Here is a 27,567-nt window from a genome sequence, read left to right as displayed (position 1 = left end):
TTCTTTATCAAAACACGGGCATTTTAATCAAAACGCACACTGGGCCCGGCCGGTGTGGCTCAGCGGTTGAGCGTCCATCTGTGAACCAGGAGGTCATGGTTCGATTCCCAGTCAGGGCACATGCCCGGGTTTCGGGCTTGAACCCCAGTCCAGGGGGCATATGCAGGAGGCAGCCAGTCGATGATTCTCTCATCATTGATGTTTCCATCTCTCTCTCCCTCCCTCTCCCTTCCTCTCTGAAGTCAATAAAAATATATATAAAAAATCAACACATACACACTGGTATTTTCAGTCCTGGCTCCCACTCCCCACAGCACTGCCCTGATGTGTGGTCTCTACTCGAGACATAGCGGCTGGGACAAGGGTGAGGCAAGGGAGGCCGAAGAATGACGCCTTCGGCACCTCCCCCAGTCCTGGCCCTGGATACAGCAATGGTGCTTTACCCCAAACGGGTCAGGAGTTAGGAACAGGTTCAAATGGCGATAAATGGCTTGTGAACAAAGGGACGAAGAGAGGCTGGGCTGCCCCGAAACCGGGTCAGGATCCCATCTGTAGGTACAAGCTGACCACAGAGGTCCAATTCTACACAGGAAGGAGAGACGTGCCTCTTCCCGCCTTGGCCCTGGGCAGCCTCGGCCTCGGTCCTGGGATCTGAACCGGCAGGAGTCTGAGCAGGTGTTTCCCTCTGCAGGATGGAGACGCCTTCCGCCTGGCCGGCCTCTTCCCACGGAGACTGCCCCAGCCCCGCAGGGTCCCCGTGTGCTGGGAGGGCTGGTGTTAGATCCAGAGGCTTTGTCTCAGCGTCCCGCGGTTTCAATGGTCTTGCCAGGGGGAGCACTGTGGGGCCCTCCACGCTTCTTTTCCAGTCGGGGCCTCATATTTCTTTATACCTGAATGAGGAAGGGAGAGAGCGGAAGAGAGAGAGAGAGAGACAGTTTAATCATCTCCGGCCCCAGCGGTGGGAACAGGAGGGCGGGCTCTTGGGGTCCTTTCGTAATTGCCTTCATCCCTGTTCTCTGTAACCAGGGCTCCCTCTCCCCTCTTCAGCGGGGAACAGAAAGCCAGATTAAATTAAAACCTCGGGATATTTGTACCACATCTGGCAGCTTTAAAAAGCAATATCGCGTATCCCGTGTCGCCTCGGCCTCGGATCAGCCGCGGCAGGTACTTGGGGCTACGCGGCTCCGTTTTACACGTGACGGCGGGGAGGTTCGGAGAACGTGAGCGGAGAAGGCGGGCTGCCCAGGGGTTCCTGGTTCCCGCCCAGAGCTCCTCTGCCCTGGCTCATCACTCTGCTCCCCGACACGGGCCTTTCAGAGAAGGACCGGCGTGTGGAGATGCGCAAACCACACACACCAGGGACACTGAGGCACATCTGATCCCTGAGCCACTGTCCTCTCGTCTCTAACGGGCATATCTATCTCTCAAGGTGGCTGGGAGGTAAGCTAAGGATCTGGCGTCAGGCTATTCCAGGCACAGGTCAGAGCCGCCTAAGTATTCATTCTTCCCGTTTCTGCCTCTTTTCAATCCTTCATCCCCCAATCTCCCCGCGGGCTGGCAGCTGGAAGACCCACTGGCCCTATGGCCAGTCCCCCGGATCCTCCAGGCCAGGGCACGACAGACGGAGGTCCTCAATGCCTCCTCTCTCAGTGTTCCGCTGGGAACCTGGGTGGCACCAGCCCTAAAGGGAAGCGCTTCCCCACACGGCATGCTGGTTACCAGGACCCACATTCCCCATCCCCATCAGGTCCACAGCTCTGCCAGCTTCCCGATAGCAGGGCCTCCTGCTCAGAGGGGAGCCAGAAAGGCCAGCAGAACCCTCAGCCCCAGCAGAGCCCCGCTCAGCCACCAGCCTGTCCGCGCAGCCTGCGCACCCACCACCACTGGCTACTAGTAACCAACAGCGCGCACCAGCGTCAGCGACACGCATTCATTGTGTCCCCGAGGCTTTGATTGGCAGCTGCTTCTTGCTGCACACCGCAGGCGGGGCCCAGGGACTTGGCTTCTGAGCCTGCGGAGCACTTGCAGCCCCGGGTCTGAGTTCAGAAGGAAACTGTTTCCCTGGACTCTGTCCTGGGGGGCATCCCACACCCCGCTGCTCCCCCAGCGAGGAGGCTGCGACCCTGGTGGCAGCTCAGGCCTCAGGAATCACTTCCCAAGCACCATGCTCTGCGTGGGTGGATGGGACGGCCTTTGGAACTGGCCCCCAGGAAGAAAGAGAAAGTTAAGGGGGAAATCACTGGAAGGAGGAGGCTCTGCATGCAGGACCCATTCTGCTGGCACATGATCAGCTACAGACTTGAAGGAAATACTCACAAAAGTCATGGGGCTTGAGGGAACGATTACTGCGTGTGGGTTAAGGCGAGACAAGAGCTACGGAGACACATGGGACAACAGAGGGCGGGTTAGTGGGGTCGGGGCAGGGCGGGCGTTCACGGGACACATCCAGGTCTGCGCGGAGCTGGGCTCCGACTGGGCCCCGTGCCTCTGGACTCGGCCTCTCTGTCCTGGGCGACGTCCCACGCCCTGCTGCTCCCCCAGCGAGGAAGCTACGACCTCGGCGACGGCAGGGGTTTGAACTGAGGTGGGAGGCGGGGCTCCCGCTCCCCGGAGGACTCACCCGGTGCCTGGGCTCAGGTGTGACTTGCAGGCCAGGATCTCTTTGTACACCAGCCGGCAGAGGAGCTGCGGGAAGTTGGAGGCACAGAGGGAAGGGAGCAGTGGTCAGTCCCCGGTGCTGTGACCAGCAGTGGGCTGGCAGGAGGGAACGGGCTGGCACACAGCCTCACTCAGCAGGGGCCTCCGTGGGAGGGACGTGGTTCTTAGCAAAGGGCTGCTGTCCCGGAGCCCCTCGGGGACAATACTTTGGGCCTCCAGGGTTCTGGCCTGGCAGGACAGGACACCCCACCATGTCCACCGGTGCACCCCAAGGACTCTTACCAAGCAGGCCAGGATGTCAGCAGAGATGAGCATGTAGAAGACGTTGTTCCAGCCCGTGGGCGAGATGAGCCCGGCCAGCAGAGGCCCCAGAGCCGCACCTGTGGAGCGCAGTGTCAGGGCAGGGCTCCTGCCAAGGGGCCCTGGGCCCGCCCACAGGACGGCGGCAGGCCGAGGAGGATGCCCAAGACAAGGCTCGGCGCTCGGCTGCCAGGAGCCAGGAGCCAGCCACAGACCTATGGAGCCGGTGCCGTCGATGATGGCCGTGACGGTGGACAGGGCCTTTGAGTTGCCTTTCAGGCTCTGGTGTGTCCCCTGGGGAGAGAGAGCGGAGTGAGGCCCGAACCGAGAGGCAGCACCGAGCGCTGGGACCGAAGGGGCGCCGACCTGGGGCAGGCCTTGGGGCTCGGAGCAGAGGAAGAGGGATTCCAAGGACTTTGAGGTCCTTGTCTGAACCGGCCAAGAAGGAAGGACAGGGCTGTGGGGGACACGGACCAGGAGACAGAAGCTCTGACCAAGACCCCCACGTGACCCCTGGCTGCCGGGAGGTGGCCCACTTACGAGGTCGGCGGAGACAGCAGTGGTGATGAGCGCGTAAGGGCCATTGACCAGGGCCCCGCAGATGATCAGCATCACTGAGGTGTAACAGGGAGCCGGTTAGGGAAGAGGAGACCCCTGGCATCAGGCTGAGCACCTCTGCTTCCCCGTGCCTCCCACCGACACCCCCAAGGCAGTGCCCTCCTAAGGCCCGGCAGGGCTCGCAGGGTCTCACCTATGGAGCTGGCAATCCCGCTCTGGCCGAAGTGGTTGTACAGGAACAACTAAAAAGGGAGAGGCAGTGTCACGCCCAGGCTTCCCACCGGCCGCCTGTGGTGTCTGGGACAACCCTGTGCTGCCCTGTATCCCACAGGTCACCCCACTCCTGTTCCTTCTCATACCAGGTCTCACGGTCCTTAAACATCCCAAGGATGAGGGTGTCTGACGTCTGGTAATTTATTGTTTCCTTTCCCCTGAAAGTCTCTCATATCTAACCTCCATTTCCTGTTCTTTCCTTAGCCAAGGAGTTGATCAGCCCTGGCCGGTTTGGCTCAGTGGTTGGGGTGTCGGGTCAAGGGCATGTAGCTTGGTTGTAGGTTCTGTGGCCAACCCTCCCCCTGCTCCTTTCCCTCCCCCCTCCCCCGTCGGGGCTTGTGCGGGAGGTGGCCAGTCCATGTGTCTCTCTCACATTGATGTTCCTCTCTCTCTCTCTCTCTTCCCACTCCTCCCTTCCACTCTCTCTAAAAGTCAATGAGAAAAATATCCTCGGGTGAGGGTTTTAAAAAAAAGAAGTTTATCAGCTGGTCTCCCCTTCTCCACCAAAGCCAAACAGTCACCAATCCCTTTCTGAACTCCCAGTCTGGGTCTCTTTCCTGTGCCCAGGGATGCGCACACACGTGCACCAGTGGTTGGAGCATTGGGGGTGTCCGGGTGCACACCCCGGTCAGCAGCCACACGCAGGGACACATGCACACACACTTCGCCCTGAGGTTATACACACCATGGGGGCAGCCAAGATCAGCATGACGCAGCAGGTGGTGGCCCTGCCATTGGTGTAGTCGGAGATGAGCCCCGCCAGGATGCCACCTGGAACACAAACCAGCCCGCTCACTGCTGCCCAGGGCACGACCCCAGCCCCCCACCCACATGGTACCCCCACACCCCCACCCCAAGCTCAGCCCCATCACTGCCCGGTGCTGGCTTGGGCCTCCAGCAGAGCGTCTCCCTGTAACGTCCTCCCTGTACAGGCATGTCAAACTCGCGGCCGGCGGCCCACATGCCTCGAAGCGAGTTTGACATGCTTTCTGTACCCACTGCTTAGGGGAAGACCACTCATAAGAGCCGTGTTTCCCCGCGGGGCAGGAGCCCTATTTTTCTCTGATGCCACCGGCCCAGGTCACGTTCTTGCTGCACCCCCCCAGGAGGAGAGGGGGACGCAGCGTGGAGGCCCCACCTGTGATGCCACCGACGTCGAAGAGCGTAGACAGGTCGCCCGCCTCCTTGGCACTGAAGTGAGCTGTGGAAACACAACGACATGGTCAGGCCTGAGGGCTCAGGGCGGACGTCCCGGAGTGTCGGCCAGAAAAAACAGCGGCGGTGCAGCCCTTGGCCTCCTTTCCGGAGGGAGGGGTGAGAACCAAAGGAAGTGATGGGCCAGAGGGAATTTACAGCAGTTTGGCCCCCACCCTGCTCTGCCTGCAGGATGGCCTTGGCCTCTCAGACCAGCCCTCCCCCAAAGCCCTGGGATCTGGCCTAGGCCTCCTGCCCCCCAGGCCACCTTCCCCTGGGGATCAACCTCTCCCTGCTCTGCTCCGGGCTGTGGCAGGCCACCACCAGGGGGCGTCACATCCCCTGCGATCTCCGCTGAGAATCAGCCAGGGAGGAGGCTCACGGGAAAGCAGGACCTCAGGTCCCCTTGTTGCCCAAGCGCTAGGGAAGGAATCCGGAGGGCTGACTCATCCTCTGACAGAAGTCAGCACCGAGGCCAGAAAACAAAGATCTCCCTGTCCACGCAGCTGCCTGAGGCTCCACCTCTATTGGTGCAAGAGGCCCCTCGGGTAGGAGCCGTGGGGCAGGTTACAGCTTGAAATCTGGCTCTGAGCGATCCCCACGGTGTCCTGTCTGGAGTCAGTACAGTCCATGGCAAGGCAGACCCGGCCCCCGGCCCTCCGTGGGGCTTGTGGGAGCCGCGCAGCCTGGGCGAGGGCCTGGCCCTGGCGGAGCGCTGAGGCTCAGGGGCAGGGGTCTGCTTGTTTCTTTTTTTCCATTCTTACCCGAGGATATGTTTATTGATGAGAGAGAGAGAGAGAGAGAGAGAGAGAGAGACATTGATGTGAGAGAGAAACAATGATCGGATGCCTTTTGTATACATCCCAACCAGGGATCGAACCCACAACCTTCTGGTGTACGGATGATGCTCCAACTAACAGAACCGCCTGGCCAGGACCAGGAGTCTGCTTCTGGGTGGAGTAGCCACCTGACCTAGGGAATAGCAAAGGCCCAGGCCAGGCAGACATACAAAAGTGACCTCTCCTCGTCTGTCCATCCTTGGACGGGGTAGAGGCAGGAAGAGCGGTCCAGGAGCTGGGCAGTGCCGCCGACCCGGCACAGGGCAGAGTCGCATGAGGCTCCCGGCAGCCCCTTGGGAGAGCATAGTGTTCCCCTCCAGGCTACAAGCGGTGGGGGCGGCTCACCAGGTCTTCCCCGGGTTGGCAGAATCTCAAGGGACCGCGGGAGCATTCAAAAGGCCGACCTTTTCTAGAGCCCTCCAATCCCGCCTGCCTACGCGACAAGCAGCCTGGAGGTGGGTTTCTCCTGCACTAAAGGATGGAGACGTTGGGGGGTGGGGTGGTGGTGGGGTTACAGAACAGAGCTTCCAGGTCCTAACTCCCAACTCAGCCCCAAGGACGGAAGGGTGGCTGGAGTCAGGGCCTGAGGGGTAGCATACAAGGTTCATCTTTGTATTTAAAAATAAAAATCGCACCCGGCAGGAGTGGTCCAGTGGTTGAGCATTGACCTATGAACCAGGAGGTCATGGTTCCATTCCCAGTCAGGGCACATGCCCAGGTGGCGGGCTCGGTCCCCAGTGTGGGGCGTGCAGGAGGCAGCCGGTCAATGATTCTCTCTCATCATTGACGTTTCTCTCTCTCCCTCTCTCTCTCTCTCTCTCTCTCTCTCTCTCTCCCTCTTTCCTCCTCTCTGAAATCAATAAAAATATTTTTTTAAAAAATTAAAAAAAATCGCCCTTTGCCCTCCGAGAGGCTCAGCCGAGATCCTTCCTGCATCCTGGGATCACACGTATCACGCAATGGTTTCCTCTCGGACCGGAGCCCCCTTCCTCCCTGCTTCTCCCCAGAACTCACCCACATTGAAGATGTAGAGGGGCAGCCAGTAGAGGAAGGTGTAGCTGACCAGCTTGGCAAAGAGCAGACACAGAGAGAACTCGATCACACCCTGGGACCAGAGCAGAGGGCACGATGAGAAAAGGGTGCGGCCCCCGGGGCAGCTGAGCACCTCCCAGCACCCCGCACCCCCCACCACCCAGAGCACCTCCAGCCACACCCACTGTCAGCGAGAGCAATGTGAGCGCCGCTCCAACGCTGTGTCCAGAGAAGCCGACTGTGAAGAAACTCTGGAAACCACAGAGCACCCTGCAACCCCCTCTCCTGACATCCCACCGAGAAACCTAGAGAGCCCCTCTCCTCCCCGTCCCCCCGGCTTCTCACCGGGATCATGAGTGCCCCCCAAAAGCTGATGGCAGCGGGCTGAGCGCTTGGCTCCTTGGAGCATACGGCGGCCGCCTCCAGGCTGCCCTCCTGGTGACAGTAGGGGTTGTTCCCCGGGTCTTCAGGGCTGTCCTGCTTCTCTTCCGACTCCCCCTGGACAGAGATGAGACCGTGCTGTGGGCACGTCCATGTGCCCCCTCCTGCCGCTGGAGGGGTGACCCACATGAAAGGCAGGGGCTCCGAAGCGGGAAGAGGGGCGGGTCCCTCTCGGGACTGGAGTAACCGCCTGAGCCCTCCCACTCCCACCCCACTGGGCTGTGAGGAGCCAACCCAAGGGCCTGACATGGGGCCTGTGAGATAACTGGGCTCAGGGCTTCCTCCTCCGACGCCCAGCCCTGTCTGGGGGTGCAGTGGGAGGGCAGGGAGCGGTGGGGGTGCACACTCACGTGGTGCTGAGGGGTGGTGCAGTCCACATCCTCTGGGTCTGAAACAAAAACCTTCTAAGGAGCTTTCCTCAGGCCGGGCCCTCCCCTTGCACTGGGACTGGTCCCCACCCCCAAGTGGCCCCACGAGGGAGCTGGAGCCGGGCTGGGGCGTGGAGCCCACCTGCTCTAGGCCCGGCTCTCCATCACCTGCCCTGTCACCAAAGCCTCCGGGACTTCCGTTCTCCTGCTACAGGTGGCCCTGCTACCTGGGCTGCCTGACTCAGGCTGGCAGGGATGGGATGAGAACAGCGAATGTGGGAGTGTCCTGTCCCCCACCCCGCCCTCCACCCTTCCCACTTCACCCCTCACACTCAGCCAGCATTTGCCAAACACCAACTCGCAGCAGCCATTCTAAACTCCTGTGTCGCCTAAACCTTCAGCAGCCCCGGAATGGACAAGCTGTTGGTCCCACTGACAAATGAGAAAACTGAGGCTCCGAATGGTTGCTTGTCCCGAGTCCCACACCCGGTCCTCCCGCTCTGGGACCAGGAATCTTCCCCTAGCCAGCTGCCTTCTCCCAGAGCTGCGGGCCCCGGGGGGAGGGAGGGTCCACTCACACTCGATGAGAAAGAAGAAGGTGACAATGCCCATGGCAGCGGTGATGACGCCTGGGACCACGAAGGACAGGCCCCAGCGCTCGCTCACCCAGATGCCGGCGATCAGGGAGCCCAGGATGTTGCCCACGGAGGTGTGGGAATTCCAGATGCCCATGATGAGCCCCCGCCTGGAGGAGGGGAGCAGGGGGAGAGTGAGGGAAGATGAGGAGCGGGAGGGGGGAAGAGCAGAAAAAGTTAAAAGGGAAGCAGAGGGTTCACCTCGACTGCCCTGGCCAAGTGCAGAAAGCTGGCTGCCTACACCCTCCGTGCCAGGGAAAGGGGAGGGATGGCTGGGATCAGACGAGGGACAGCCAGGCCTGCAGACCTGAGCCAGCACACAGGGCCTGTCAATGGAGCTCTGCTGTCCTCAAGGGTCAAGACTCCCACCCCCTCTTCTCCCTTTCCTGTGGCTGTAACTCTAAAGCACGGGGCCTCAACCCCCAGGGGCCAGGGGCCACGTCCGGAGAGTTTGACTGTCACAGCTCAGGATGCGCTAGCAGCACCTAGTGGGCAGATGCTGCTAAGCATCTACATTACACAGCTGGCCCTCATGACCAAGAATCCTCCAGCCCCAAATGCCAACAGTGCCGAGGTGAGAAGTCCTGCCCGAAAGCAACCTTTTTTTTTTGCATAAAACCTAGCTCAAGCACAGCTGGCGTGGCCCAGTGGTTGAGCGTCAACCTATGAACCAGGAGGTCACAGTTTGATTCCTGGTCAGGACACTTGTCTGGGTTGCAATCCCCAGTGTGGGGCATGCAGGAGGCAGCCAATCAATGATTCTCTCTCATCATTGATGTTTCTTCTCTCTCTCCCTTCCTCTCTGAAATCAATGAAAATATGTTTAAAGAAAGAAGAGCCAGCTCAAGAAAAAAAACAAAAAACCCACAGTTTCACAGGCTTCTTTTTTGCCTTTAGGAGAAATGGAAATTCATTTATTATGAGGAAAAGCATAATTAAAGTCGCTGTTTTATGGGTTAAAACCTAATCAATAGAAAATCAATACTGCTTTTGTCACTGACATGTTCATCTCACTCAGCATATGCAAGTCGGCCAAATGGAGGCACGTTTCTAATCGTGTACCCAGTGACCTCCGCACTACCCCCGCCCTCCCGGGGAACCTCCTGCTCACACTCCTTTGTCACACTCACCTCCCCTTCCCAAACCAGTTGCCCACGCAGGTCACAACCGAGGGCCAGCCTGTGGTCTGGACGAGTCCATTGCAGATCTGCAGGGAGAGAGCAAGCAGGTGGGACAGGCCCGGCATGCTGCCCACTTCCTGTTCTGACCCATCCCAGGCTGGGGAGGTTCGACATCAGAGGCCCAAGACCCTTTGCGGCAGAGACCCAGGCTCAGGCACCGTAGCGACCCCGGGTGTGCTCAGTGCAGACTTACTGAGCGGGCAAATGCGTGACCCTGGGAGGTGGGACCCTATGGTGCATCACAGAAGAGCAGTGGGCTGGGCAGGAGGCGTGAGGGCCTACCTCGGCCATGACCTGGGGCGGCCGAGGGGGACTAGATTCTTCCTGAGATGGAAACAGAGGCCAGAGAGCAAGACGGAGGCTCATACCTGAATGAGCACGAAGTACCAGAGCACGTGGATGTCCCAGAAATACCCCAGGCCAAAGAGCGAGGTGAAGAGGCCACTGAGCAGCATTCCGGCCGACAGGTAGTAACGAAGGGGGAGCCGCTCCCCGAAAATCCCACTGGAGAACAGAGTTAGATTTGTGGTTGGTCCCGCTATCTGCACTCCTCAACCCTGCCTCCATTTCTTCCCCCCAACACCCCACTGGGCGGGGCGACTCAGGTCAAGGTGACCACCAGTGACCTCTGTGTTGCCACAGCCAGGGACACTCACTAGGCTTCTCTGCTTTCTTTAAAACTGCTGACCACACTCCTGCCCTCCCCCTGGCCTGCTCGATGCCACTCTTGAGGGTTCCAGCCCCTCCCCCTTGGCTGACCACGCCTCCTCATTGATTTTCTTGGGAGCCTCTCCTGCAACACTTTTGCGGTTGTAACTACCACCGAATTTTTTCAGTCCACTCCCTGCCCCAGAGCGGCCAGCACATCCAGATACTTCCTTTTGGACATCTTGGCCTGGAGAACCCCAAACACTTGAAACTCAACACTCGAAAACTGAACTCTTCCTCCTCACCCTACCCAGCCCTACCCGGTGCGCTCATCGGAGGGAATGGCACCTCCGCCTGTGGCCACTCAAGCCAGAAACCACAGAGCCACCTCAGTCCCCTGCCTCTTCTTCCCACCCTTCACGTTCAACCTCCAAACCCACCAATCCTACTCTCAGTTCCTAGCATGTCGTCTTTCCATCTCTATTACTGCTCTTCTAACTCAAGAGCTCCTCAAAGCGTAGCTGCGCCCAGCCAGTGTGGCTCAGTGGTTGAGCGTCGACTTATGAACCAGGTTTGATTCCCGGTCAGGGCACATGCCCAGGTTGCGGGCTCGATCCCCAGTGTGGGGTGTGCAGGAGGCAGCGGTTCAGTGACTCTCTCTCATCACTGATGTTTCTATCTCTCTCTCCCTCTCCCTTCCTCTCTGGAACTAATAAAAATATATATATATTTTTAAGTGTAGCTGCACTGTCATCCATCTGCTTCCTAGCATAACCAGGCCTTCGGCCTTGCCCTCCCTTTACCTGCCTCTCGTCCCCCTCGGAGTGGTCTGAAATGTAAATCTGAACACGACACCCTGAGTGAAACCCTCCAATGCTCTCCTGTGCCCATGGCCTGGCCCACATGGCTCATTCTCCAGCTCATCTACCCCCACCCCAGTCCTATCATGCCGCCTCCCTCTTCCTTACTTGCCCCATGCTAGCCTCCTGCCTCGCCTCTTCCTCATCGCCACGCCCCTGCTCTGCATTGGTGCCAACAGTATCTCCTTCAAGAAGCCTTCCCTAGTCCCTCTTCTCTGACCCCGGCCTGGACTAAGTGGCCACCCGGAGCCACCAGAGCGCCCGGAGCCACCTGTCACAGAGCCACCACACTGTTGTGTACCAGCTGCTGCCGGTCCCGTCAGGCTGTGCGCTCGCTGGAGGTGGCACCTGCCAGACTCCTGGTGACAAACACCAGGCCTGCCTCGCTAATGGAGGCCCAGGACAGGACAGGGTTTCCTGCCCGTTTCTGCGTCCAGCGCTCGCCCTTGAAGGATTCGGGTCCAGAACAAACTGCACTCCAGCCACACCATGGACCCTGCCACCCCGTGCAGAGTCGGAAGGAGCGTCCGGGAAAGGCTTTCCAGGAAAAGAGCTACTGGAAGTGGGAGTGACCACACGGGGAAACGAGAATGGCTGTGGCTGAGCGCACGTGCAGAAGTCTCGCTCTCATTTCCACCGGGGGAGCTGGCGGCTCGTTCACCGACCCGCTGCCGGGTGAGGGCGAATGGAGGGCGGCAGCGGCTCAGGACCACCCACCCCGGCTCCGCCTCTCTCACCTGATGAACATGCCGATGGCATAGGCCACCAGGAAGGCGTTGTCCACGGCGCCCAGCAGCTCCTTGTAGTTGTCCTGGTCTGGAAGCAGGAGGGGGAGACAGAAAGCTGAGCTCGCTGCTCGGCTGCCCCTGCAGGAAGGCCTCTCTGGCCCTGGACCCCCTTCCTGGGGAGGGTAGGGGAGCAACTGGCCCCATTCTTACCAAACGGAGGCCAGCTGCACCACGTGGTGTCGTTGGGACTGTGGGTGGCATTGGGGGGCTGGATGATCCCTGAGCAGTTCTGGTGCAGACGGCTCTGGACAGACAATGGGATACACGGGCCAGGGGCCCCTCAGCCCGAGAGGAGCAAGCAGCTCCCTCCCCAGCCACACCAGCGCCACTGCCTCCCCACCGGCCTCTGCTCCGGCCTCTGGCACCCCCCCTGCAGGACCTGGTATAGGGACAGGTGGCCACAGCGGACCCTCAGTGAAGGCAGAGCCCACAGAGCCCGGGGTCCTCGCTCACAGGAGCTAGGGCGGTTCTCTGCAACAGCAGGGCTACTAACAGAGGGAGCCGCCAGGCGAAGGAGCAGGCTCGGTGGCCGCGGTAAGAAGGAGGGCGGTCCTGGCCCGAGTCCCGGGCCCCTCGCCTAGAGTGTATTTCTCTAGCATCTCCTGCCTCTTTCCTGCCGCTAGCCAGCCTCACCTTCACCACGCTGATGGGCTTCCTGGACATGTGATAACACGTGTAGATGAGGAAGGTGAGCAGCAGGATGAACCCTCGGTACCTGCAGGGAAAGGTGGGCGTCCGGGTTAGCAGGGAGATCGGACCCAAAGTGCCGCCTGTGCCCACGCTGCAGCCCGGGCCTCAGCACCACCAACTCTCTACCTTCAGGCCCCCTCCGGACGCAAGAGTCTTGGGCAGAGGCCATAGGGAGAGCAGGGACAGATGCCCAGGCCAGGGTGCTCAGGGAGCCCGGTCTTCCTGGTCCCCGCTTCTGAGTGCTTCCAACGGCGCTGGCTCAGCACCAGCACCCAGTAGGCCTCTTATCACCTCCATCACCTCTGAGCTCCTTCGGCCTCGCTAAGGTCAGGGTGCCTGGCTGGATGCATGTGTGAGAGAGATGGGGGCAGGGAGCGAAAACCGTGTTTAAAATACCAGAAATGACGGGAGCGGATGGGAGGCCGAGAGGGGAGAAGGGTCCATCTCCCCAGTGAGCTCAGTACTCCCTGTGAGCTCAGAACACAGCGGAACTAGCCCTCTGCGGCCTGTCCCCGCAGAGCCCAGACCATACATGGAAACGTGGCTCCAGGGGGAAGCTGCTGACAGAACCACGTGCTCTTCCTGGTCCCGGTCTCGCCTCCTCCTGGATAGCAGGGTCATTCTCTCCATCTGTGGCTCACCCATCACATGTGCCCCGTCACCCCCCACTCCTCACCCCGTGCGCTGCGTCTGGGATGGAAAGAACGGTTCAGCCAAACACCAGTAAAGTTTCCGTGCACGCCCGGCTGCCGGGCCTGGGAAGGGCCTCGGTGCCCTGAGTCACCGTCTGCTTCCCCAGCAGAGATCAGCTGAGCTGAGTCAGCAACTGGAGTTAGGCGACGCATGGAAAATGGGCTGCAGAAGGTTCCCTGCCCAGGAAAAAGGGCCAGGCACTCAGAAAGACCCAACGCTCTGGTCCATGAAAGATCTCATGGTGGGGGTGGGAGTGGGAATGGGGGAGAAGGCTGCGAGGGACCTGAAGCCCTTTGCATCCCTCAGCTCCATGAACCTAAGGGGCTGGACACTGGGACTCAACCCGCCCTTCCGGGAATCTACCTCCAAAACCCACACTCACTTCTAACTGTGTCACGAAGGGGATTTAGGCAGAGCCTGGGTTTAGGGTGGGCTCCCAGGCCCTTCTCTATGCACGCCTGGACGCGAGCTTCCTGCCTGGGTTCTCTGTCTCCATTCTCTCCACTGCCCCCAGTTCATCCTTTCTTTAAAACTATTTTTTTTATTGATTTCAGAGAGGAAGAGAGAGACCGAAAGATCAATGATGAGAGAGAATCATTGATCAGCTGCCTCCTGTATGCCCCCATCTGGGGATCGAGCCCGAAACCTAGGCATGTGCCCTGACCAGAAATCAAACCGTGACCTCCTGGTTCATAGGTCAACGCTCAACCACTGAGCCACGCTAGCTGGGCCCCAATTCACCCTTAAAAGGATGAAGGTACACGTGCCCCGCTTCATTCATTACCCGCTTACACTTCTCCAGGCCTCTTCATTCTGCTGAGAACGAAGTTCCAACTATCTAGCCTGGATTTCACGTTCCCCTACAACCTGTCCCTCCTGCTCCCAGCTCCCAAGGGCGCGTGGGCTCTCCAGGGAACCTGGGGTTACTCCAAGGGTACTGTCACTGTGACTGGCATCAGCAAGCAGAAATGTTTCCACCGTTGGCATATGGCTCATGACTCCTAGTCAGGGGCTTGCGGAATCCGAGGGGAATTTGGAGAGGGTGCCCAGCTGGCCTTCGGAGAGCGATGGATGGAAGAAAGCTGCCGCCCTACAGGTAGCCCCGACCCAGCGCCCTGCCCGGGAGGCTGCCCGCTCGGGAAGAAGCTGAAAGCTCTGGGTGAGGCCTCTGACTGTGTATCAGATGCAAGTCCCTGGTTTCCGCATCAACTGCATGTGGGGATAAGCACCAAACACATGTGCCTCAAAGATAGGTGAACCCAATACTGCTCTCAGCCTGGTCCCTGGTCCCTGTGGTGTCACCATTAAGACTCTGGGCTGCAGTGGAGCCTATCTTGGCTGCCACTGACCCTGGTGACAAATGACATCTCCCCTGGATCTGAAAGGTCCCCAAGGCCCTGGCTCGGACTGCTCTCCCCTGACGGGCCCAGCAGGGAGGCCCTTGCCAGCGATGGAGCCTGGTACTGCCTGGGAAGCCAGGCTGCCACTTGGCAGACATATGAGCCTTCTGAGGAGCTGCTCAGAGCCAGTGAGGGGCTCGACAGTCCAGCTTGGTGGCCAGCCGCCCTTTCCTCGCACCCCCACTCCCCACCACCACGCTGCTTCCTTCCCAAGCGCCAGGGCCTGCCCACCGGGCAGGGACCCAGACAGCCTCCCTGGGCTCTCTCCTGCCGGTGTCCCTGCTGTCCTTCCTTCGCCGCTCCAGGCACTTTTCATCTGGACTCCTCTCCGGACCGCAGGGGAGGGGCTCTGCCACCGCAGGACATGGTGATGCCGACTCTGACATCTGATTCTCCCACCCACGTCCACACGTGTGCCTACCACGTGCCAGGCACTGGGTAGGGATCCAGCAACATGCCAGAGAAACGGTAGCAGAGATCTCTGCCCTCGGGTGCTCACAGGTCAGGGGGCACATGCAGAATTGGGGCCACAGCGCGACACAGGCGGGCAGCCATGCACAGCAAGGAGGCACAGGAGGGGCGCCGAGGCCAGCTGGGTGGGAGGCGAGGCTTTAGCTGACTCTTCAAAAACAAGCAGGGGGAGGCCAGGCCGACCAGAGCCGGGCAGGCAGCGCGTCCAGCAACAGGGAAGTGCGTGTGCAAAAGCAGAGAGCGTGAAATGACACTGCCTGTTTGGGGAACTCCAGGTGGCTCAGGGCGTGTGGAAGGCGGGACTGAGCCAAGCTGGAAGGAGGCAGGGGACAGGTCATGTGGGGCCATGTGGTGACAGGGATGGGAAGGCATGGAAGGGGCTGGCATTTTCTAGATCAGAGAGGTCTGGACACACACGAGGCTCTGCTCTGTGCACTATTTGGGGGGAGCTCGTGGCAGGCTTCCTCACTGCCTTTTCCATTCTGCCAGCCCCTCCCTGGCACACGACTTCAGCACAGGGAACCCTCAGAGCTACATCTCAGGGAGTTTGTGTCTCTGTAGGAAAAAAGAGCGAGGACTGGGGAATCAGGCAAAACCTGGCTTCCCTCCTCACCCCCATTTGCTCATGTGAAAAGCAGAGATCAGCACCTTTCTCGTAGGGTTACTGACAGGTTAGTGAGGTGGTGCCAATGACGAAGGGTCTTACGAGTTCCTGACACCCAGCGGGACAGCTGCTGGTATTTTATTTTTAATATATATTTGTTTTAATATATTTTAATTGATTTTAGAGAGGAAGGGAGAAGGAGAGGTAGAAACATCAATGAGAGAGAATCATTGATTGGCTGCCCCCTGCATGCCCCACACTGGAGATCAAGCCTGCAACCTGTGCATGTGCCCTGATCAGGAATTGAACTGTGACCTCAGTGGTCGATGCTCAACCACTGAACCACACCGGCTGGGCAGCTGCTGGTATTTTAAACTTTCAGATGAGGAAGAAGAGCTGGAGGGGCTGAAACACCCCGTGTGGCTCTGTTACAGGAGGTGAGTGGGGGTGGGCCTGGCACCACACTCCTCCGGGTGAGGGGCGTTCCAGCCCCTGGACTCCCCGGGAGATGGGGACTTGGAGGCCAGGACTCCCCTTCCGCCCCACTCCCCCAGTATTCACACCTGGGCTGGAGGAACCGCCAGTGCCCTCGCCTTGCCCGGGGCAGGTTCCAGTGCCTACGGGGAGCCTGCCATGGTTCAGGGCAGACTCGGCCTGCTGGGCCTGCCATGTGCCCTGGGAGCAGACACAGAGGCTCAGCAGAGGTGCACGCTGACATCCCGACTGGCAGAGCTCCGCCCTGGAGGGGGCAGGCGGCCCGCCACGGCGCGGTGTGATGCTGGACCTGGCACGGGCCCCTCTGGGACTTCCTGCCTGGTTCGGCGTGCCAGAGGGATGAGCTCAGTCTCACAGCTGGCTGGGCAGGCCTCCTCTTAGCCCAGCCCTCCTTCCGTTCCCCTTTGGCCACTGTTCTGAGAACAAGGCCAACGTGCCCCAGTTCAAAGGGGACCGGGGACATCTGTCAGGTTAAGGGCTGGGCTGAGCGGAGGCAAGGCTGCCAAACTCACAGTAACCCGCAGGAAAGACAGCTGATGTGCTCCTGCCGCGTGGGCAGCCACAGGTTTCACTTCCCACAAGCCCTGCCTGCAGAACCGAGAGGCCCCGAAGGAGCAGGGGGCAAACACACACAGCTGGGCTCCACCTCACTGCCCCAGGGAGGCTGTAAGGGCGGAGGATGGCAGCCTGGCACAAAGGCCAAGGACCAATGCACCTGGGTGGCGAGTCCCCAGACTGGGGCTGGCTTTGTTAGCAAGAAGCGGCACGTTTTACACGTGATCTTCACCCCAAGGCCCAGGAGCGATGAAGAAGCGGCACTTTTTGGAGTCCCACCTGCCGTACGGCACCGGGTCCCGGGCAGCCCAGTCCAGTAGAGAGCGGGCAGCTGTCTCAAGGATTAGCCGACAGCCCAGCGTATCCACTCGGGGAGCATGATAACGGCTTTATCGACCGTGGGATGACTTTGCACTGGGAATGCTTCTGAGATAGGAGCCAACTTGTCACAAAGCAGCAACAGAAAAACAAACAAACAAAAAACAACTACAAAAAACAAAGGATCTATTACCACCCAAAGGACCCACCACCAGCCCAGAAAACAGCAAGGGACAGCAGAGCAGAGGGACCTTGGCCTTAGGAGATGGTGGGAAGAGGTCCCTTTCCCAAGTGGCCACCCAGTCGGTCACCCCCCACTCCCTGCATCCCCCTTCCTGGCTCTGCATCCACATTGCTGACAGTCCCTCCACCCTGTAAGGCCGGTGGGGACTTACACTCCCTCCTCAATCAATCCCGCCACTCCCTGCCCTAACAGGGGCTGCTACTAGACGGCTAGGGCTTCTACCGTGGCTCCTGGCTGTGGCTGCAGGTGCCATTGGCACCTGCCCTGGGAAAATAGACTGGGTGGCCTGTCCGTGGCTGTGCCTGTTCTAGGACTCTGCAGGACTGAAGAGGATAGAGTGCTGGGCACTGTAAGAACCAGGCCAGTGGCGACAGCGCCACCACTCCACCCCCTGCCAAATCCTGCCCTGCCACTGGAGACTTCACGTAGAGAAAGGCCAGCCTGGGACAGACACCACAGGTCAGGGTCCTGAGCCAGGCCTTCCGTGCACAAGATGGAACAGGGACAGTCCCGGTCTGGGAGGGCCTCCGGGCACTGAGGACCAGAGAGCCGGCCCAATGAGTCCTCTACTGTTCCCCTTCCTGGGACTCGGGGCGCTTGCTCAGAGGCCAAGATCACTCAGGGTTGGCCCCCCCAAACCCTTCCCACAGGAGGCAGACCTCGGCTAGTAGCCACGAGGAGCCCGGGACTCTAGAAGAATGAGTAGGTGACATAATGATCTTTTTCAGGGAAGAGGAAACCATGATTGTTTTGCCTGGAGAAGGGAACTGAGTAGGGGAACCCTGCGCATTCAGATAGGATGGAAAGACACGGCTTAAGCTCCGCCGGGAGGTTTTGTCCAGGCAGCTGGAATAAGCCAGGAAGAGTGGGAGGGTTGGGAGTGTTTGGAAGAGATGGTCAACAGGTGTTAGGTCCGTCCTCCTGAAGAAAGGCCAAGCGAACAGCACAGAGGGAACCGTGGTGAGGACGGCAGAGCTGTGTCCCACTCGGGGGGTTAAGGTGACGGCCTTGCTCTCGGGATTCCATGGAGGCCTCGCCTCAGGCCTCACCCTGGTCCCCAGGCCTCTCCCTCGTCCACTCCTGAGCGTGAAGGATACAGGGGATGAGGCATGAGCCAGAGGCCAACACAAGAGCAGTCACTGGCCACTCCCACTCCCCCACAAACACCAATGTGGGGTAATCAGATGGGGGGCAGAGTGGGGGATCAGGGGCTGCAGGGCCTCCACCTCTTGTGTGTCCCCAGTTCTGGTGTGACTCAGACAGCCCAGTCCGACCTCGGTGCCCATTGGCGCAGCGTGACTGAAAGGAATAAGGCCTCGGCCAACCACTTAGACCCGAGGTCGGCAAACCGCGGCCCAAAGAGCCACATGCGGCTCTTTGGCCCCTTGAGTGTGGCTCTTCCACAAAATACCATGTACAGTGCGAATGGAACTTCATGGCTCCTGCGCAGAAGTCGGTATTTTGTGGAAGAGTCGGTATTTTGTGGAAGAGCCACACTCAAGGGGCCAAAGAGCCGCGTGTGGCTGGCGAGCCGCAGTTTGCCGACCACTGATAGACCATCCAAACCCTCGCTGCCTTCTGGACCAGTCCATGGGGCCTGGGCAGGTGCTCCCCATCCTGCTCTGAAGGGGAAAGAGGAAACTGCAGGCGGGAAGAGGAAGCAGAAGCCGCTGGGGAAGCAGCAGTCACACGGGGGGGGGGGGGGGGGGGGGGGAGGGGAGCCGCAGGGTCACGCGCCCTGGGTCAGCCCGACCCTGAGAGGCGGAGGAGGGGGGCAAGGACACGGTGCTTAGCTCTCGGGGTCCTGCTCCAGGCCCTCTCCTTTCTTTTCAGAGCTGCCTTTCCCCGTCATAGCTCGTTTGAAGGAGCCCTTTCTGCCGCCCTCACCTAGAACCGCTTTGCCGTGACCAGGAAAATCAGACGAAAGAAAGCCATCTTGGCAGCACTGGGGCCCCTGATCTGAGTCATCGAAAAATAGGGAAAGAACTTAGACTAAAAGAGGATGAGTCTTAAGTTCTGGTTCAGCTGCTTACTGTGACCTCAGGCAACTTGTTTAATCTCTCTAAGCCTCCGTCTGATCTTCTTATAAAGAAGATAATGATAAACTCCCGCCACACACGAGACCGTTGTAGGATTAAACAGCAGCCAATGGATCGGCAACGTGAGCCCTTGGCCGCGTAAGGGCAGAGCCATTCATCCCAGCAGCAGCCACCCGCCAGCCTCGGCCTCTCCTGCTCACGTGGGAAGAATCAGGTGTGGGGCATAGCCAGGCGGGAGTCACAGCTCCTGCCCCCCTGCCTCCCCACCCCAGTCCTGCTCATCCTGCTGGTCCCTCCTCCCCAGGCTTCTCCTCTCCTTGTCCCGAGCTATTCCCCTCACAGGGCCCCAGGAAATGGGCCCAGCCACACGAGGACAGCCCCGGGCATCTCTCTGGCAAGATGCCCGTGTTGCCAGCTCGCAGACATGTCTGTGCAGATGCTGCCACGGAAAGCAGGGCCCTGACCAGGCCCAGAGCTCGGGAGGACTATGAAAGGCCATGAACCCGCTAGGAGGAGGGGCAGAAACCCCTGCTGCCTGCCTCTCAGCTCCACCTTCTGGCCTTCAATAGACAGGCAACACCCTCACTGCCAGGTCTTGCTCCAGGCCCTGGGCTCATAGTACCTCCAGCTCCACCAGGTCACACGTACCTTTTCCTCTAATGAGGAGGAACCCCTCCCTCCGGGGAAACGCACAAGCACCCGCCAATGCTAACCGCAAGCCACACAAGAGGGCTCAGTGCTTTAAATGATTTATTTAATTTCACCAAGACCCTGTGACATAGGTACACTGTTTTCCCCCACTTTATATACCAGGACCTGGAGCCTGAGAGAGACAAAATGATCTGCCTAAGGCCAAATGGCCTTGCGATCTCTCCCCCTCCCCTCCTCTCAGCAGGAGGACAGCGTGGGCGGCAGGCTCACCTGGATTCAAATTCTGGTTCAGCCATTTACGGCTGTGCGACGCTGGACAAGCAGCACAGCTTCTCTGTGCCTCAGTCTACCCACAGCGGGTGGGGAAGCTTTGCAGTGAGCTACAACTAAACGAGGCCTGACGCTAGTAGGAAGCAAGTGGAGGGATAGTCCATAATCAGCGCCCACTCAGTGCCCAATGGGAGCCTGTCGCTGGCCTGGGAACCTCAGGCACTGACCTCCTTTAACCCTCACATCTTCCCAGGGAGGAATTCCCAGTATTCTCACTTTATAGGCAAGGAGTCCAGAGTTCAGGCCCACTCCACCCTCGCCGGGTCTACCTGCGCCCGCTTCCCCATTCACCTAGAATGCCCTCCTTGGGGACACGCAGAAACAGTAAATTTGATAACAGGAGTGCACACCCTCTCTCTAGCTGAGCCTTCGTTCCGAGAAGGGAGGACCATGTCCTAGTCATCTCTGCAGGCCTCCAATCTCAACATCATCCTGTGCCTACAGTGGGAACTCTATTAACACCGCGTGTTCGATAGGAGTCCAAACCGACATCCACGAGGGAGGAAGTACAGGCACAGCGGGTGAAGAACGGACACGTACCAGTTTGTCCTCTAGAACCCAGCTTTTACGGATGGGGAAACTGAGGCTGAGGAAAGCTAACTGCGTGGGGCACACAGTGCGGAAAGGATTCCGGGCCAGGTCTGCCTTAAATCTGGGAGATGCTGGCTCTTAGGAAAGAGCTATTTCTTGACGATGTTCCCTTCTATGTTTATTTTTAAACGTAATGTTATCACTTTCAAATGGGTGGGGCAAGGGCTGATTCTTAGCTCTCATGATAAGCATTCTAGCCTCCTAATCACTTTTGTCTTCCCCCACCCAAATCCTAAACAAACACAAATCAAACAAAGCATTCAGGATATCTTTTGCACCTAAAACTATCTTTGAGATGCCCAAAGGGGACGTCTGGGAAACCACAAAGATCAGTTCTTTCACCTTTTAAAAAGAGAGGGTCACTCTAGAACTAATCAGGTGTGTTTCATATGTTATTGCTGAGCAATCGCATGGAAATAACCGCGAAACCAGGCGAGATGCTCAACCTTCTCTAAGTTAAATTTTAAAAGGGAAATGTTATTTATACAAACATTTCAGAAATTGTATGCTGTGTGAGAAGTTTCTACAGATTTCTTAGTGCCCTCTCTAGTCCATGGACACGTTACCTGATAATAGCGGGTATAGTGTTATCAGTCATGATTTGGGTTGGGTTTAAAATGTTTGCTGGGTTGGGGGGCGGGACGGGGGAGGGGGGATAAGAGATCAACCGAAGGACTTGTATGCATGCATATAAGCATAACCAATGGACATAAGACACTGGGGGGTAGGGGAGACCAGGGGATTGTCAAGGGCGGGGGGGGGGGGAAAGGAGACATATGTAATACTCTTTGTAATACTTTAAGCAATAAAACAATAAAAAAATAAAATAAAATGTTCCCTGGGCTGCAACCTCACTTCTTTGAGTCTAACATCTTCTAGGTCGGTGGTTTTCACCAGGGCACGCACGTATATCAGACTTTCCTATGGAGTTTTATTAAGTACAAATGTTTAGGATTCACTCCAAGCTTTCGTACTGAGTCTCTTTAGTTGATATTCTTGGAATATCCTTGGTACATTATGTAAATTACGTGTCAGGATTTTTATATACCTCAAGATTTTTTTCCTCTATAAAAATTGTGTCCATCCATTTTTTATCAATCAGATGTTATTGTCTAGATTTCTTTTTTTTTGGGGGGGGGTGGCTTTATTATGTTTTGCATACTTCAGGAAGAACAATAAAGCAGCCAATGTCAGCTCATCAGATCATTCACTTTTGAAAATTATCAGCAGTGCGTTAACCTGCTCCTTTTTAGGTCTCTGTCATTTACAAAGGGCTTTTGTTCTGTTCTACTCGGATGCTTCTACAAGGCTCTGCAGCCAGCTACCTATAGGTCAAAGGTCTTATCTTTAACAACCAAGAACTGGCTCAGAAAAGTGCTGTACCAGCAACTTGCTCTTGGACACACGCTTCTGATGGCATCGCTTAGAGACCCTTAAGGACATACCAATGGACTAAGTCAGGAATTTTCAGAGCTCTTTAGTCAAGAAGCAGACAGGTTTGTGAGATTGCGAACCCAATTCAGCGAACAAGAAGCAACCGCATAGGAGTGAATAAACGGGCAAGGGATGCTCGCTGTCTGTGTTTTGCATATTGTTGATGTTGTTCTGCTTTCTGGTTCTATAAGGCAGCCCTTTCTCTTTCTTCTTAAGCTGTATGTAGCCCATAACAATTTAGTAGACTCTGTTTTAGTAAACCGGAATGAAACATTTGTGAAAATCTTATTCTCCCTACCTGATTCCCCAGAATTCATAAACTTTTGTTGCGTCTTCTTGCTTTTCATAGCAAGACGGTTATTTTCAAAAGTTCAATAAGAATCTGTCCTATTTTTTTTAAAGCACAGCATAGTTAGAAAAATTGGTTATGCAACCAACGCCTTCCCTGGAATGTCGTAATTAACTACGATGCTCAATTAATTAGATATAATCAGCCTGGTTTAAGGAACTAAGGTTGACTGTATGGAGCCAAGGCTTCTAAAACCCTCCCAAGAAAATTGGCTTACTGTTTTCCCTTATATGCAAATAAGGGAGGTCACTCCCTGGCCAGCCCAGGAGCCTTAGGATATTTTGGGGACCTCAAAGGAAGACTTTGCCCAATGTATAGGTACAGCAGGTAAAACCTATGGCGTTTCTTGGCTTAGCTTCCTAATTTCAGAACAGTCACTAATAACAAGCTTGTAGAAATCCAATCTAAGGTTTCTTATAAAAAATTCCAGCAAAGCGAACTTCCCAAGGCCGATATTACAAATTAGCACTCTTGCTACACCTGTATCATCAGATCAAATCCAATGAGACAAACTTTATTTTATGAGCCTAGAATGGTCTTTCTTTGTGACTATTTGTTATCAGAGCAGGGAACGCTATAGGAAACACTTCTGTGATTCACTGGAAAACTGCATTGTCTAGAGCAGCGGTTCTCAACCTGTGGGTCACGATCCCTTTGGGGGTCGAACAATCCTTTCACAGGGGTCGCCTATGACCATCAGAAAACACATATATAATTACATATTGTTTTTGTGATTAATCACTGTGCTTTAATTATGTTCAATTTGTAACAATGAAATTGGGGGTCACCACAACATGAGGAACTGTATTAAAAGGTCGCGGCATTAGGAAGGTTGAGAACCACTGGTCTAGAGGACTCCTCTCAGCTTATCTGACTGTAGCCTCTCATTGACCACGGGCTGTTTACAATGCTTCAACGGGGCCGGAAACTAAGTCATACAAAATATGTCTGTGAACTGATAGTTTCAATAGTCTCCCCTTCCAACCTGTGGAAATACTAGTTTTGCCTCAATTTTCCTGATTTATAAATGGGCATGTTCTTTGGATTCTTTTTTTTTTAAATTGTGGTAAAATATATATAACATAAAATTTACTGTTTTAACCATTTTTTGTTGTTGTTGTTATTGTTAATCCTCATGTGAGGATATTTTTTTCCATTGATGTTTCTTTTTTTAGAGAGTAGAAGGAGAGAGGGAGAGAGAGAAAGAGGGAGAGAGAGAGAGAGAGAGAGAGAGAAACATTGATGTGAGAGAGACATATAGATAGGTTGCCTGCTGCACGCACCCCAACCAGGGCCAGAGATGGAATCTGCAACACAGGTTCGTGCCCTTGACTTGGAATTGACCCCTCAAGCCTGTAATCAACCCTCAACCCTTTGGTGTGTGGGCTGATACTCCAACCACTGAGCAACACGGGTGTTCCAACCAGTGAGCCACCCTGGCCAGGGCCCACTTTAATCCTTGTTAAGTGTGGTAGTACAGTTCAGTGGCATTAACCCCCTTCATACTGTTGTGCCACCATCACCACCATCCATTTCCAGGGCCTTTGCATTTTCCCAAACTGAAGCTCTGTCCCCATTAAACAGTAACTCCCCATTAACCCCTCCCTACATTTCCCCTAGATTATAACATCTTCTGATTCCCTCATTATGAGTAAAATAACATCTTTAACACCTGTTCATTTTATATCCTTATGAGAAGCAGGTTTTATCTTTCTCTGAAAAATATATCTTAATAGTTCCAAACTCAGAAAGGACCAAATGAGTCATGTATAGGAGTGAAGAATGCTGGAAGTAATGAGGGCTGTCACCAATAGGAAAGACCAATAGGAAAGCGCCTAGGGTGGCCAATAGGAAAGCGCCTAGGGTGGCCAATAGGAAAGCGCCTAGGGTGGCCAATAGGAAAGCGCCTAGGCCAGGGTGACCAACCAGCCCAAGGACCAAGGGGGTCGGGAATGTGGGATTTTACGTTTTTAAAACTAGACCGAGTTGGTCATGTTCAGAACGCTTCCCCCATCTAAGGGGAATCTTTAAGTCCTAGTATAGTTTGGGAGTTCAGGCCTGGTATGGCTTCATCTGTTTTTTAAGAGAAGCCAGGAATCTGGCTATGGTGATTTTTATCATTTGTAAATGATGGCAACTAACGATATTAAAAAAAAAAAAATACTCCGCAGACCAAACAAACTGCTCCAGTGGGTGGTCTCTGGCGAAGAGTGAGCTGAAAGCTCTGCACCTCACACACACACACACACACACACACACACACACACACACACACGCCCATCTGGGCCTCCCTTGGTCAGGAGGAACGCTGCTGTGCAAGTGGCTCACTCATTGTTGGGGTTGCCCACTGTTGGGGTGACTACCCAGCTGAGCGGCTGCCTGCTCCGGTCTGAGAGATAAGCCCTCCCTGGTAAGTCCTCGGGGCCTGGAGCCCCTGGAGGCCAGCTCCCAGGACCGCTGAGGTCTGGCCTTTGTGTGTGTGTGTGTTACCCGAGGGGGAAAGAGACCGAAAGGGACACTCCACGACTCCAAGCGCCACTTTTCAGCAACTCCACCATCCCCGGTGTCCCGGCTCGCCTGGGCCCCAGTGCTATGGACGTGAGGGGCCCTGAAGGTCCGCCGGGTGTGTGTGTGTGTGTGTGTGCGCGCGCGCGTGTGTCCCAGCGCAAGCCATTCCGGTTCACCTTCCTGCGGCGCCGCCAGGCGCCCGGCCCACGGAGGGGAAGCCGTCCCAGCACCGCGCGCCTCCCTCCCCCGCGCTGCTCACCAGCTGTCCCTGGAGAAGGTGCGGATGAACCAGATGCCCGGAGCCAAGGAGGACCGCATCCTGCCTGCCGGTGCCCGAAGTCGGCGGCGAGGTGGACGGCGCAGGGCGCAGGGTGCAGGGCGGCGCGTCCCGGCCCGCAGCAGCTGGGTTTAAAAGCCCCGCCGGCCGGCCCGCCCCGGCCCCGCGGCCGCCGGCCCGGAGCCCCCGCCCACTTGCCCCGATCCGCCCTGAAGACCGGCCGGGCGCAGAGCGACTGCGGTGCGCCAGCGCCCGGTTTTCTCCTGCTTCGCCTTGCGCTGGGGACCCGCAGCGCGCGGAGTTTCTGGGGCCGCGCCCGCCCTGCGCTCCCCACTCAACCCGCAACAGGGAACCGAAAGTCACACCCCACACCCGTCTGTCTCAGCTGTTCTCGGGGCGCCTTCCTGTCCCAAGAAGAGGTGGCCCCGACACAGACGGGAAACTGAGGCACACCGGAGGGCTAGAGCTGACACCGCTGGGTGGTCCCATCATTCTCCCACTAAGGGCGGAGCGCAGGGATATCTCGCGGAGCTACAATACTTGTCCCAAATATGCCTCCCGGGCGGGACAGGAGCTTCCGAATGTCCCTCAGACTCCAAACAGTGCGCCGAGACAGACAGGACCCACCACGCCCCTCAGAGCCTGGGCTCCCCATCCTCTCCAGGGGACAGGGCCACAGCCATTCCGCGCTCTCCCCGGAGGCGGCAGCCCGGAGGAAGCCAGCGAAAGGCCAGTCTGGGCACAGGATTCTCTGCTCTGAGCATCCTCTCCTGGCCTCTAGCCTGGCATTTCCAGGGTATTTCCATCTATAAAAAGAAGATACTGTGGGTCTTTGAATATGAACCCAAGGATGAACTACAGAGGGGTGGAGAGGGAAGCATTCGCCCTGAGAACAAAGTTGTTAATAGGACATGTGTTTGTGCAAATGGCTCTCAGCCCGGACCCCACCCTGTCCCTAATTCTTGGGAGTGCCCAGGCCCTAAGTGCAAGGTCAGGGAAGTGGAGCAACAACTTCACCAAACAGGTTAGGACCCAGGATAATGAGCTTGGCTGTTACCAGCCAAGAGAGGGCAAGCCAGTTGTAAAGCCCTCGGTGAATGCCAGGCAATGGCAAGGGGGGTGGGGGTTGGGGGGAGGGGGGAGGGGGGGTTCAGCGGCAGAAATAAAGACAGCAAAGCAGAGGCCAGAAGGTAAAGGGATAGAGAGGAAAGAAGAAAGGGCCAAGGAGCCAATATTAGATGATGGAAGTTACAGAAACACCAAAGGCAGAGCCCAGTTAACAGCCGCTAACTTAATCCTTAATACACCGCACACTGTGGACAGTCCCTTATTCTCATCCATCTGGGGCGGGGACTCCACGCCATGTTTTGCTGAGGCAAGTCCAGGAGACATGTGCTGTCCAGACCAGCTCTGAAGTCAGTAGCATCCAGCAGACATTAGGCTTTTATGGACACAGGTTAAGGCGTGGAGAGCAAACTAGAGTGATTAGCTAATATCCTCAGGAAGACAGCTACTTGTTTCTCGGGGCTGAAGGACGGAGAAAGCTGGGAATACAAATGACCAGGATCAGTGCTGCAGTTCCTTGATGTTACACAGGAGCGCGTGGGCATCACCGGGCAAAGGGGCGGGGCCATCGCCAGGGCTCCAGACTTGCCATCCAGACTCCAATAATACGGAAAACCCATCTTCCCATCTCAGACAGAGAAAAGCCAAGGAATAAGGCTCATGACTACTCATCTCACTGCCCTCTGGAGACGCTGCTGTTGTGCCTCTCAGAGGACCATGTCTGTCTGGGGCGGGAACGCTCAGAGAGACATTAAGACTATGCCCTCATCCAGGCTTTCTACACTCAGTGCGCAAGCGGGGACCTTGCTGACCTGGTTGTACTCAGATGAAAGACAATTCTCATACACACCATTAGCGGGGCCGTCCAGCCCATGTCTGGAGCGTCCTCTAATCACTGCACGTTGGAAGCCAGTTTTCTTAAACGTCTTGGAAGGCCCTGTACCTACTTGAGCCCAGGTTCTTAGAGGAGCCACGTCACAAGGTCTCAGACACTGCTACTCCACGTTGAACCCCCAAGGGGAGCCCCCATTTTGGAAGTCAGTTTCTTTCTTTTTTTAAAAAAATATATTTTATTGAT

The 27,567-nt window shown here is 56.8% G+C and overlaps 1 protein-coding gene across 4 annotated transcripts; it reads right to left on the bottom strand.

The window, feature by feature from the left end:
* On the bottom strand, positions 1 to 25,960 carry SLC37A2 (solute carrier family 37 member 2). 4 transcript variants are annotated; one of them, XM_059677178.1, is made up of 19 exons: positions 25,407 to 25,959; positions 12,409 to 12,490; positions 11,926 to 12,019; positions 11,725 to 11,803; positions 9,848 to 9,983; positions 9,429 to 9,505; positions 8,242 to 8,408; positions 7,646 to 7,683; positions 7,200 to 7,352; positions 6,837 to 6,927; positions 4,928 to 4,990; positions 4,475 to 4,560; positions 3,710 to 3,758; positions 3,499 to 3,572; positions 3,174 to 3,252; positions 2,941 to 3,038; positions 2,621 to 2,685; positions 2,317 to 2,373; positions 1 to 890 (listed from the first exon to the last, which is right to left on the bottom strand). In XM_059677178.1, exons 1-18 carry the CDS (start codon positions 25,463 to 25,465, stop codon positions 2,343 to 2,345), a joined length of 1,521 nt encoding a protein of 506 aa, XP_059533161.1. In that variant the 5' UTR covers positions 25,466 to 25,959; the 3' UTR covers positions 1 to 890; positions 2,317 to 2,342. The 4 variants fall into 4 exon arrangements, with proteins under 4 accessions (XP_059533161.1, XP_059533162.1, XP_059533164.1 ...); XM_059677179.1 differs by lacking the exon at positions 25,407 to 25,959 and adding an exon at positions 20,616 to 20,683; XM_059677181.1 differs by lacking the exon at positions 25,407 to 25,959 and adding an exon at positions 12,592 to 12,760.
* Positions 25,961 to 27,567: the final 1,607 nt, after the last annotated feature.

Source organism: Myotis daubentonii, chromosome 19, assembly GCF_963259705.1.
Source record: "Myotis daubentonii chromosome 19, mMyoDau2.1, whole genome shotgun sequence".
NCBI lineage: Eukaryota > Metazoa > Chordata > Mammalia > Chiroptera > Vespertilionidae > Myotis > Myotis daubentonii.
Note: the sequence above shows the minus strand (reverse complement) of the source record. Positions and strands in the feature narration are given on the sequence as shown.

What these genes read in the sequence shown, in the direction of transcription:
- SLC37A2 (XM_059677178.1), bottom strand. Translation starts at nt 25,465, where the DNA reads ATGCGGTCCTCCTTGGCTCCGGGCATCTGGTTCATCCGCACCTTCTCC. An exon ending in CTTCTTCTTTCTCATCGAGT is followed by an intron (nt 7,684 to 8,241) that starts GTGAGTGGACCC and finishes TTTTTGTTTCAG; the next exon opens with ACCCAGAGGATGTGGACTGC. An exon ending in CGACGTCGGTGGCATCACAG is followed by an intron (nt 4,561 to 4,927) that starts GTGGGGCCTCCA and finishes TTTGTGTTCCAG; the next exon opens with GTGGCATCCTGGCGGGGCTC.